General features: G+C 37.4%; 1 protein-coding gene across 4 annotated transcripts in view; it reads left to right on the plus strand.

The window, feature by feature from the left end:
• The first annotated feature begins 3,027 nt into the window (after positions 1–3,027).
• LOC149201749 (E3 ubiquitin-protein ligase IPI1-like) overlaps positions 3,028–13,136 on the plus strand; it is a 152,636-nt gene continuing 142,527 nt past the window's right edge. For 3 of the 4 annotated variants that reach the window (XM_089403002.1, XM_089403003.1, XM_089403004.1), the window contains exon 1: positions 3,028–3,348. In XM_089403002.1, the coding sequence (XP_089259128.1) occupies positions 3,195–3,348 (154 nt within the window). In that variant the 5' untranslated portion in view covers positions 3,028–3,194. Of the gene's footprint in view, positions 3,349–7,116; positions 7,204–13,136 lie in introns of all 4 variants that reach the window. The other variant, XM_089403005.1, reaches the window with a different exon arrangement.

A 13,136-nucleotide genomic window follows, 5' to 3' on the forward strand; every position in this document is an offset into this window, starting at 1 on the left:
GGATGGTGGGTAACAAATAGCATGGGTGATTACCATGAAATTATTTTTATTTTAATGTTATTTTTTATTATTTCTATTTTATTTTTACCGAGTAAAAAGGTTTTCACATTATTAATTGTGCCGAGACTCTCTAACCTAGTATGGAAGATATGTTGTAATGTCCTCTCTTGTCATGTAAACATTTTGATTCGGTCAAATTACATAAAAATAAAAATAGAAATAAAATTCAAAATAAAAGTAATAACGTGAAAACATTTTTACTCGGTCAAAATAAAATGAAAATAATAAAAAAATGTTAAAATAAAAATAGCTTCATGGTTCTCCGATGCGAGTGAGAAACATAGTAATAAACCCAATGCGTGGAGGATGATGACAGACACTTGGCCGATGATGCGGGGGCTAGCAAACCCAACCTCTCACAGTGATCTTCATACAGGGGATGTTAATGCTGGGCGTGTGAACCATCCATCAACCTTGAAGGGAGAGGAAGCAAATGAGCGATGTGGGTATTTGGAAGGTGGCGAACATATGCTTTTGCAAATGTTGTGGCTATTGCGGCTGGTTGATGGTCGAAAATGGAGCTCAGGTTGCAGAGAACACTCCCCTGTTTGGAATCTTGAATGGGACTGGTGGCGATTCTACCATCGATGCCTTCTCCTTAGCATTGGGATATTGCATTGTCTACTTTCTTTTCTTGTGGGTGGTTGCTGGCTTCTTGGAGAAGGCTAAGGGTTCAACTCCTTGCAACTGAGGTGACTAGTGAGCTTAGAAATGGGTGGTTAGGTATTCAAGCTTTTCGCTCTCTTCTGGCTTTTTAGGGTTGCTGGTTTTATCCCTTGAGTATCCATATAGGTCTCTTGTGGTGGGGAGGGGGCAACTCACAGGGTGTCTAGTTAGATTTTCATCTGCGAGGTGTTGGTGTCTGTAATTCGCTAGCTAATAATCTCCTTGTCGGTCTAGGTTCTTTGCGTTCGGTAGTTACCAGAGTCAGAGCTAATAGTCTCCTCGTTGGTTTAGGGCCTTAGCGTCCGGTAGTTACCATTGTCGGACCATGTATTTCTCTTACTGTGGGGTTGGGAGGCCACCCTAGAGTAATAATTCTGGTGTGGGATAGTCTCTGTGTGCTTGCTTCATCTTTTCCTAAAGAAGGAAGTACTGTTGCGATGTGTTCGGAGCCACGAAACGCTTGCTTCCTCCCTTCATCCAGACAAATTTCTGCTAGTCCAGGAGGGCGGGGCTCTTATTTGCAGGTGGTAATGGCAGCGGACGCATCTCCATCCTCAAGTCGGGGTGATCACACCATTGGTAGAGTAGGTCGGGAAACTTCTGGTGGTCGTGGGGGACGTGGTGGTTCGATGGTTGGTCACGGTGGTTCTTCGACTGGTCGTGGAGGGAGAAACCTGTGAACTCCAAAGCGGGGTGGGGGGTCACGACGAAGGGGAACTGGTAGCTGAGGGACAATGAGACAACTTGGGTGTGGAGGCATGGAAGAACAGCATTGTTGTCTGGATACTCGTCGGGGTTTGATTCAATCTCTGTAGGAACGTTTGGAAACTTCCGAGAGGGTGCGACGTGAAGAACATTCCACACTCATTGCCACTTTAAACAAGATGCATTACTTCCAGTGTCATGTTCGGGAATGGATCATGGTGGTCTGGCGTGGCCAGAATTTGATATCAAAGAAGGTGGAGAAGCTGGAGTCATGGATGACGCACTTTGAGGAGCATGCCCAATGTTCCTTTCGCCCTCCTTCTCTTCCAGGGATTGCTCCGGACAATCCTGCCTCAATTACTTCAGATGAATGATCATGGTTACAAGTGTTTTACATGTTTTCTGGTGCTTTTGGCCTCCTAAGTTGTGGAATGTGTCTCTAACTGTTATTTTGTTTCTTTGTCATATGCTGATCGCAATAGTCAACAAACCTTGTCGGGGTGAGACTACCAACATTTTGAAATTGATGTACTCCTTTTTTGCTGAATGAATAGAACTTTGACTTACAAAATAAAATAAAATTTCATGGTATTCACCAATGTTATTCATGTGGAATATAACATATTTAAAGGGGGAAATCAAACCAACCCAGATCCATGTTAACTCCAGATCTACCAAGCGCTGAGAGGGATCAAATATCTTGAGATGCAAACCTCTTTTAAAGTTAAGAGAGATATGATCCCTCTTAGTGCTTGGTAGATCCGGAGTTAAGATGGATTTAGGCTGGTTTTATTTTCATTTTTATGTAATATGATCTTGTCAAAATGTTTACAAGATAGGATAAGACAAGACATTACAACATCTCTTCCATACTAGGCTGAAGAACACCTCTTAAAGTATGAGAAATGAAAAACATTATTAAAAAAAAGTTTGTCAACTTCTTAAAGTTAATTAAATTTGTATTCTCTCCCTTGTTGTCAAGTTTGACATTTATCTTTACTTCATTTACTACTCTAAAGGTGTACTGCCCTGATAGGACTTAGAAAACCCTAAACATAAGTTTTTTGAGGTAAAAAAAAACATACCAATAGTAGCCTTGCTGTTACATTGATACCCAAAATTGATCCCAAATATAATAAAGAAATAGAATGCTTTTGCATATATATATATATTTAAATAAATTTTAGTCTTTAAATTATATATATATATATATATAAATCTTTTTAAATTTCTAGTAATTTCATAATTAAGCTGTAACAAATTTCAATAAAATTTTAGACAAATTTCTTTCATATTTGGCTTAGTAACTTGATATTTGTTAACCCCACAAATAAATTTGCCCAAATTTAATCAACTTCATTAGCCAACCCTAGTGACGTGGACCCTTCATATCACAAAATTCTAAACCACTATATTATATAAAACATATACATTATAAAATTCTACATCGTTCTTTCAAACAATACCTTAAGAGGCCTACCATATCCAAAAACAAGTTTTCCCAATATGGCTTGCGTGAATGACACTCATCCTTTACCTAAAAACATAGCTAAAGGAAACGATATTTATTCTTTTCCCAAAAATGTCCTATCGTTTTAAGAGCTATAAATATGTTTAACTAGCATTCGGCTCAGAAATGCATGGAAGAGGGTTACATATTTTGTCCAAGGAACCAGTGGCCGGTTTTGTATGTTTGATAGCATAGTTCCAGGAAAATTGCAAGTTTTATTTTGGCGAGAGCGGTGGGTAAGAATTTGTAAACAATGGAGTCATGCAGTAGAGGGCCGAAACGGGGCCCGGGGTCGGCGTTACAATGCTCCGGAGGGTCCGTTTCCTGTTCCGTTTGTTTGGAGGCGGTTACAGACAAGGGCGACAGGTCAATTGCCAAGCTCAAGTGTAGCCACCAATTTCATCTAGGTAAGCTTTCGTTTCCCTGGTTCTCTTCTTTATTTTATTTGCTCTTTTTGTGACCCTGGCAGGAAGTGTGTTTTAACTTCTCAGCAGCTGCCGAATATCTTTTACACTCTGTTAATGTTATTCCCAGGAGTGTCCAATGTCTATCCTGCTCCGGCCAAAAATTGGGCGGTTTTTGTCCCAGAAATAAATTCCGCAACAACTTTTATTAAGATTGGAACTCTTCCCAACCTAGTCCGGATCCTTGACTTTCGCCCCTTGACTGCAATTTGTAGGCTTTTTATGTTAAAGATTTTGAAATGCTTGCTTTATGATGGCTATTTATTTATTATTCTGGGAACTAACGGCGAACAGAAGTAATGAAATTCTGGCAGAAATTCGAGGCATGAGAAGAGTTTCATTATGATTCAATATTTGTTTATTGTGGAATAATGCCCTCGAGGGGTTTTGCCCCATTCTGAATCGACCCAGAGGGTCAAAAATTCGATCAGAGTTTGAGATTGATTGGGAACCATAACCCAGCAGCGGAAGGGAAGTTTGCTCAAAGATGTAGAGCGTTCAAAAGGAGACTGTGTGATTAGGTTGGGTGCTGGGTTAGTTTAAGTTTTGGATTTATTTTCCCATGTCTTTTTGTGACTTATATTGAAATGATATGATTTGATGGGGTATCGAATTCTGAGCTAATGAGTATGGAAATTTTGGGAGTGGCTTTCCCGTATGTTGAACTTTAAATTGCCTTTGGAGGCTTATAACAATGTTTTTTTTAAATACATAATTATGTCGCTTATTTTTTAGATAAAAAACTAAATTTTTTCTAACTAGTTGCCATGTTGCTAGGAACTTCACAACCCAAGTGGGCTTATTGTCCCAGAGATCAGACTTCTAGGTGATGATGGTAGGGAATAATTGGCTACAATGATTTGAAGCCCTCTTTTAGGATGACTTGGGAAAAGGGAGAAGCCAAAGGAAATGTTTAACATTCTCTTCCTTATGACGAATTGGGCATTTAGGATGGGTCACTTATAGATATTGAAACCATTAGCTAAGAGGAAGGCCACCCAATGTCAAAGACCATGCAAAATATGCCTTCTTCGATTTGATATATGGTTTATTGATATTTTGGAGATGAATTGATCATGTTATTTGCTCGAAAGGCAACTTTTATGTTTTGTTGAGTTGAACACTTAAAATGCCCTTTGTTCTCCCATCAGCAACTGTCTATTGGATGATATTTTTTGAATCCTTTGGAGTAGTTCCACTCTGTGTTTGCCATCAAGTGGTTAGGGCTTGTAGGTCATGCTTGAGAAATAAGTCATTTTGAAATGAGTTATTGAACACACTCTGATCATTTTGTTCGTGTTATTCAAATTGAATTCATCCTTGAATACATGCAAACACTTCTAGCCCTTAGCTTAAACGTCAAAAGGATCACCAAGCCTGGTGATACCTTGCTTATATATGCACTTAGTTGAAAATTAGGGGGTTTCCACCGAAGATTTACCATTATGCTAAATAATAGGCAACTGCTAGTTGTAGTGTTTATTGGAAGCCTTGATTAGCCACTCTTCCAAGTAAGTTGATTTTTAATTGCTTCTTAAACCTTCGAGATACTCTACATGACAAATTATCGTTTGATCTTCACCCAAGCTTGTGAGAGGGGGTTTGTAAGCTCATATTTCTCTAGCTTTGTTTAGCTAATGGGGTGCCTTGAGAGATGCAATTCTACGACAATACAATTTCGCAACAATAACTTCCATCCTTTTGCCCTCCATAATTGTAACAATCCATTTGGTACACAAGGTTTGAGCCTACTTCATAAGTACTTCATTCACCTCCAGTCCTTTGAAGAACCACATCCCCCAACACTTTCAACGAGACTTGAAAAGAAAGGGGACACCCATGAATTAAAAACCTAACCTTGTTGTAACATCATCCATCCCACGCTAGCTAGCCAAATTCGGGGGCTCAGCCTGGTTTAGCATATAGCATTTTGTCTTTTGCCAACTGTAGCGTGGAACTCTGTGATATTAAAGATTTGGATGCAATCCATTAGGGTTATCCACAATGAAATTCTCTTCTAGAATAGTGGGGAGGTAACCATTTACAAAGTTGATGCTAACTCACTAGTCAAAATATTTCTCGTGCAAAGGAAGACCTTTCATAAGTCCTTTACGCGACCATGTGGTGAAGCAAATAACCCAAGGCCTTCACAACCATAACATACAACCAATGTTGCGAACATCGACATCGGGATAAAATCGGCAAGGGTTCGAAAAACCAAAAAATCGTAAAAATCAGTAAAAATTAGCAAACATCGACAAAATTAAGATACCATCAAAATATTTGTAAAAATCGGAAAACATCGACTAGGCCAAAAAATCGTGGTTTCGAGATAAAATTGGGATGTTATCGAGATGTTCGCAACACTGCGTACAACACGACTCTAATGGGCAACCTTGCCTGATTGAATCGAGTAGGCCAATATCCTTTGACTTAGTCTGATTTATACAAAGGTAGGTTGTGACATTTGCAAACATATCCTCTCCTCGCAAGAAGAATTGCTTGAACTCTCATGTTTTGATCTAGCTAGGATGAATAATTGCTCAAGTCGATCATGGACTCCCTAGGTATTTTGATGAACAAGAGTGTTTTAAGCTCATTCTAGCCCTTCGAAGACAACAATAATATTGTCCAAGATGAAGTGGCCTTTAATATATGTGTCATCTTAGGCCTAATGATCTTGGATAAGATATAGTTGCCCAAAGAGCAAGAGCTTTGACCTCAAGCTTGTAAGACACATTCAAATAGGCAATAGGCTGCTTATTAATAACAAGTTTTAGGTCACCTATTTTGGGAGCTAACTTAAATCAATTTTATGTTGATTAGTTCTCCCAAGAATTCTTCTTGACTACTTGTACACAGTTGGATGGGCCCAACAAATTCTCATTTGGCTTTATAAAACCCACAAGGGTATCCATCAAGCCCTAGGGGCTTGTCATCGATCATTGCTATTAAGGTCTTTGTGTGCTTCGCTAAGGTCAACTTTTGATGATGCAATCCTTCTTGCTTAGGAGATAGCCTTTTGGCATAGTGCCAATACACATCTGTATGTTGATGTTATGTTGCTTCATAAATGCTTGCAACTGAAAAACAATGTGATAGTAGCCAATTGAATTCTTGCTCATTATACTCTTGTTTTGTAACTTGACAAACAAGTCTTTAAGGATAAGTAACATATGATATAAAACTTGAGTTTGTCAATATCAAGCACAAAAGAAACTTGATATAGAACTCATGAATCTATCATTTGTTATTGTGGTTTGGTAGTGGTTCTAAGGCATTTCTTGTATCTAAATTGTTTGGAATTTAGAATGGTCATTGGTCTCCATGTACATATGTCTAAATATTAAGAATAGAAGAATAATTCGAGTTCAAGAGAATGTCACCAGTTATTGTTTGTAAATACTCTTGCTCGTTTAGGCACAAGGGCATAATGCATGTATTTCTTTACTATTCCTACATCGGGTATTTAATCTTTTTAATCAAGCTTTGTTGTGTAATACCACAAGTAAAGATAATAAACTATGGTATATTTTTTTCATTTTAAATTAAGTATGAATTCTCCATCACTTAATGTTTGAAAACCTTAGGTGCGTTATCTAGATGCTTATGTTCTTTGTTTAACATTATTATGCAATTTGTAATGAGTTGAAATGCATATCGTTGAAGTATTCACAACCAAAGTTTGACTTACATAGTAAATATGAACAGAGGTGAAAAATTCGTCCATATTGGAGATTGAATATGAAGTCTGGGGATAGTTGATCAAGTTTACGTCCTCACAATTACTAATTTCTGGTAAGTGATACATTTATACCTTCAACATATTGAACTTTCATGCTTGAATAGGTTGGGCATTTAATTTTTGCTAAGGTTGTTCATGCATTGGCATATGATGTGGGAGACTAGTAGCCAGTGGCACTCAATGAATGCTATACTAGAAAATACTTACATGCTTGTTAGCACCCGTTATCATGGAGTAATATGTCTCTTGATACCTATAGTGGGACGATTGAGGCGATTCATCCATTCATTGCAAATCCTCCTCATTCTTTCACTGTGATAGTATTGAATCACAACTCTCTGTACCTTTGCTAGGTTTGTTCATCCTTTTATGTATCTTGGTTCTAATAACAACAATTTAAAAAGCATTTGCATCCTTTGCTAAAGTAGAATTGCTCTACTAGAACCAACAAACCATTAAATTCGATCCTTATCTAGAGCCTAGTAAGATAGTAATTGGTCATTGATTGGTTATAAGTTATATTGGCATGTCTTTTACAAAGGTAGACAATGTGAGAGAATTGAAAAATCATATCTTTGGTTTTGAAGGAAAGTAAATAAAATTAGAATTTCTTAATGTTTAATAACCATTTTAGGTTTCCATTAAAGTATAGAAATGAAATGTTAAGCTAACATATGCATTTATTTAGTTTTGGTTCTTGGTTTCATAAAATTTGAATTAAATTAAACATCCTAGGAAATAAGAGTTATTAATCCTACTTTAACTTACCATCTCAAAAGAACTTCAAATTTATTAGCCTATTTTTAAAGTGAACACAACTTTCTTCGTATTAGACAATGTTCAAACTATGCTTAGACATGCCCTGGGAAAGATATGAATATATTAGCTCAAAAAGTGATTTGTAAGAGGTTCATCTCAAAACAAAGTAATAACCTTTGAACACATTTACATATAAAATTTTAGGGATCTATGGTAGGCTAGTTTTAGCCTTGGGATCTATCATGGTCCATCACAAATTACTATTCCAATGGTTATGGGTGGACACCTTGAAAATCTTTGTAATAATTTCTAACTTTGCTTAAAGGTTGTGTAATATTTATGATTTCCTGGACACTGGTCTATTTGTATTTGTGTGGGTGCAAGTGTTGAAAAATAAGCAAGCAAGGTCTTCTGGCTTGTGCCTTAGCTAGTGAACACCTGGAATTGTCCTCATGAGTTAGACTTCAGTTATGATGAGTTATTTCCAGTTTACTAGAATAACCATCAAGTTAACATGCGTAGAGTTGGAGCTTTAGTTAAGTGGAAGTCTTCATTAGTTTGACTATAGGATCGAGTGGCAGTTACAAGTTCATATAGAATGAGTTGGGACTTAGGTTATTGATTGAAAAAGGACGAGTTATAACTCTAGTGATGATTGGAGAGAGAACCAATTCGACTCAGTTAACTTGTCAATCACAACTCGAGTTCTAAATTTGTACTTGCCTAATTTAGCATGGATTGAATCTATAAAAGAAGGATGAAGGCACAAGGATTACACAGTTGTTTTGTGCATGAAGGTTTGTGACATGGTAGAGGTCACGAGTTAGTGAGAGAGAGCCTTGATTGTGAAGCGAAAGAATTGTGTCCTAAAGAATAGGATGCTGAAGTGCGCTAAGAAATAGGTCACAAATGTGCTAGGATTTAGGAATTAGATGTGCGCAGGGAAGAGGAGTTGGGTCCTAAAAATAGAGCTCATGTGCGTTAAGAAATAGGGCTTGGAAGTGCACTAGGAAATAGGAGATTAGCGCAAGGGATAAGGAGGCCAAGGAGGAGTAGAATTGAGGCAAGACAACATGGTTTGTAGAGCATGTCAAGGAGGTCGCAGAAGGATCAATTGTGTGCAGGAACCAAGATCAAGGTGTGATCAAGGAAGGCCAAGATCAATTGTATTAGTTGAGATTTGTGTGAGAAGCAAAACACTTTCTCAAGAGAGATAGATTACTTTGTAATAGATTCAACTACTCCAAGAACAATCAATAAAATAGCCACATCAAGTGAGCAGGTTTTCCCTATTGGGTTTCCTGAGAAAAATAAGTGTCAATTTGTGTGATGTGTTTTTATCTCTGTGTTTTTATTCCACTACTTATAAGTTTGTTAAGAGGCTCTGTATCTTGGTGAAAGTTAACTAGCTTCAGTTTTCAATTATTCATCTAAGTAGTTGTAGAGTTTCATGGAAATTTAACATGGTATTAGAGCAGAGATCAGTATAAAGACCAACACCAGGTTGATCAGTTAGTGAAGAGCGCAAATTAGTTAGGAAGGCTAGCGCTAGAGTTTGAAGTGCAGAGCAAAGTAGTTCTTTGCATGGAAGCATGGCGTTCCTAAGTCTAAGGTCAAATCACAGTTTAGAGGGAGCCTTGAATTTCTGTGCATGGAAGGAGCAGATATCAGTGGTGTTGGAAGATAACGGGGTGCTAGAGTTTGTGAAGAAGCAAATAGTGCCATCCATAAATGCCCAACAGTTATCTAACATAATAAGAATGACACCAAGGCAAGGAGGATCATTCTTGAGGAGATCAAAGACCATATTATTCCTCATATCCATGAGAAGACAACATATGAGATGTTGAAAGCCATCTTAGATCTGTATATCTCCATGAGAAGACAACGTATGAGATGTTGAAATCCATCTTAGATCTGTATCAGGAATCCAGTGATGCTAGGAAGCTTTCTCTCAAAGAGAAGCTTGAGAAGTATTGGGATGAGCAAAGGCAAGCCCATCATCACATCTTTCAAAGTTCATTTAGGTTTAGGATGAGCTAGGTGGTGTGGGCGAGACAGTAGCAAAAAATGACCTTGTGAGTCCTGCGCTTCTGGGATTCCATAAGTCTTGGTATAGTTTCCAAGATGCAATAAGTGGCAGAGAGAATTTTCCTAGTTGGGAAAGGCTCCAACAGAGGACGAGTGCTGGTAGAGAAGCTCTAATAGAGGACGAGGAGAACTTTGCCCTGGCAAGCAAAGGTAATAGAGCTAAGGGGAAGAAGGGCCAAGGAGAGGCCGAGTATCTCCAAACAATCATCTAAGAATGCCTCTAAGTTTTTTGTAATAACAATGTTAATGATTTCACTATTTATTTGGCAATTAGTTTGGAGAAACATTTGAATATTTTTTCTATCACTTCATCAATTACTTCTTCAATTCTTCACTCTCCCCATTGTTTTTTTTTTGAAATTTGACATCCTCAGTCATACGCTTATGATGTTTCCCAAGACTGCTCTCCTCATATTCTTAATTGACCATGTTTCATCCATTCGTTGATCCGGATTTAAATGGGAACGCAACAAAATACAGAGATAACCATATACATAGAGATGCAGCGGAAATAATACTTCATTTCATTAATGTAAAATACTGAAATATGCTTACAAACAGAAATGGAAATAAACTAGCTAGGGCGATGGTAGCTTATCTCTGAGAAGAGATGCGGTGGCTACATGCCTCTGAACTGTGTTACAATGAGGCTTGAAGGCCTATTTATTATTGAGAAACAATGGAAAACCCTTAACATCCCAAAACCTAATCCTAGAAGATGAAACGCCAAATTGTGGGCTCCGTTTTGGGTAAGTTGGTACATCAACTTTCCGGGGTCGTAACTTTGGCACCCGATCTTCGTTTGACACATACAATAGCTTGTTAGAAAGATCTATCCAAGCACTACAACTTTGGGAAGAGCAACATCGGTCCATCGACCCATGTTGCTCCCAGATTTCCCCAAAAATGTCGTTTAGGGCCTCAAAATGGCTCTGGAAGTTTAGGACCTAAAAAACTGCTAAAAATAGTAAATTGTGCTACAAAACGGAAACTGAAAAACTGAAAGAGACATTTGTGGGGGTCCAAATGGGATAGGTGGGTGGCCACCAACATCCCACCTGGATCATTCGTAGGGTTCCTAAACTATGAACAAATTGTTTAATGGTGACTTCAAAGCTATGCCTATCCCTAACCATAACTACCCATTGGGAGTATTGATGCTTTCTTAGATGGAATAAGCATAGCTTTTTAGCTATTAAGAGAAGGGTTCTTCTGACTCTCCTTGACTTTTTGGTGCACTCTCTGCCCTTATCATCAATTGCCGATCATCATTAACCCCCATACTTGGTGCACTTTTGCCTCCTCTCTACAATGTGTTCATTCAACCACCCATCTATGTATCCTTTCCCCATTCTTGTTGTCAGTTCTATTCAAAGTGCTATCCATAAGCTTAATACTAGCCAATTTATTGACTTTAATGGCATAGACTTTGACTTCCTTAAATACTAAATTGGACTTTTGCATCACCCATTAGTGTTGATCAAAGAATTCTCTTTTGTTTTTATAGAGGTGGTACTTCCCTTTGGAGAATGATATTTTTTTTTGCTTATGCTTATTAAATGAAATGGAATGATAATAGATAATAAACCATCACATAATATTTAGCTCCAACAAACAAACAAATTCTCAATATCACTAGATAATCTTTTAAGCATTCGTTGCTACTTGAGAATGGATTAGGTTGTTTTAGTCATTTGCACATTGAATTGCCCAACCACAATGATCTTTGCCTCCTTTATATGATGTAAGCAAGAGAAACAATCAAGGTATTTTTTAGAAGAATATAAACAAAATATGAAACATGTTTTACAAAGAACCTCAAAGGAACATTTCCCTATAATTCATAAGGGTTTGGACAAGATCACATGCTTAAAGTTCAACTCAACATTCACTTAAGATAACCATAAAACAATGCTTAAAGTTCAACTCAACATTCACTTAAGATAACCATAAAACAATGTGATGCTTGGATAGTTCTCTGTGGAGCTTTTAGAACAATGGGTCACAAATAATTATTATTTAAGATTTTAGAAATGGTTGAATGCTAAGGCCTTTACAAATCTTCATGAGAATAATTAAATGAGAAAGGGAAGTGTTCACTCTTGTGCTTTGGCATGAGGCTCTCGTGGGAAATCTTGGATGCAAAGAGAAAAGGGAAGGCTAATAAGTGTCTTGTTCTTATAGTTGTAACATTTAGAAAGACAAAATAGCAAAATAGAAGAGTGATGAAGCAAGGATAAATCTTGGATGGTTTTGCTTACAAAACCGTGGAGGCAAAAAATATCCTATGATCTAAACTTTTTTCGTGTTGAAGAAGAGTCCTTATATCCTTTATTTTAATCAAACCAAGGGTGACACCAATAACCTAACTGCCCCAATTGTTTTTGGTTTCACAATGACTTAGTAGTAGCATGATTGCTTAGTACATCCAACTTTTAATATACTCATGAAGTGGGGCCACTATGATCTCTTATTTAACCTTTAGTCCAAGTAACTCAATCTTGAATACTACATAGGCAACTAGAATGGTCTCAACGAAATGTGTTGTTTTCCACGTGATCAACTAGGAAATCTTGCAAGCATTTTGTAACTTCGGCATAAGAAAAACTAGTAAATCTATCAAACTTTCCACCTAAAGCAACTTTAGTCACCAAGTTAGCCTTGATCTCTTCTCTTGCAATTATCTTATTGATTTGGATAGGGGTTGTTGCTTGTAGTTTTTCTTAATGAATATAAGTATTTTAAATAAAATCTAAGCTCTCTTATGTTTAAGCCCATCATAGGGCATGGTCAATTGCTTTCAATTCTGCTATCCCAACCTTTTTGTATTTATGTGAATGTGCTATTAGAAGGGATACTGTTCATTTGTCTCAAGTGACAATTTGTAGTTTTCATTTTCTTAATGAAGGTGTCTACGTAAGTTTCATAGGAACTTCTATCTTTCTAATGTTAAACTTTGAGTATTTCTTTGAGTATATGGTTCCTCTTTACTAGAACAAAGTGACTATTTATGGCATGCCAAAGATCTAGGAACAAGGCTGTCCTCTCCTCTACATTAGTTGACATAACTTTTTTTCTCGATGGACAACAACTCTTGAGTTGCTTTACTTGTGTTGAGCCTTCCTAGATGGTCTCC

Source organism: Pinus tabuliformis, chromosome 2_1, assembly GCF_031772625.1.
Source record: "Pinus tabuliformis cultivar Carrire ecotype Pingquan chromosome 2_1, CPIR1, whole genome shotgun sequence".
NCBI classification, from domain to species: domain Eukaryota; kingdom Viridiplantae; phylum Streptophyta; class Pinopsida; order Pinales; family Pinaceae; genus Pinus; species Pinus tabuliformis.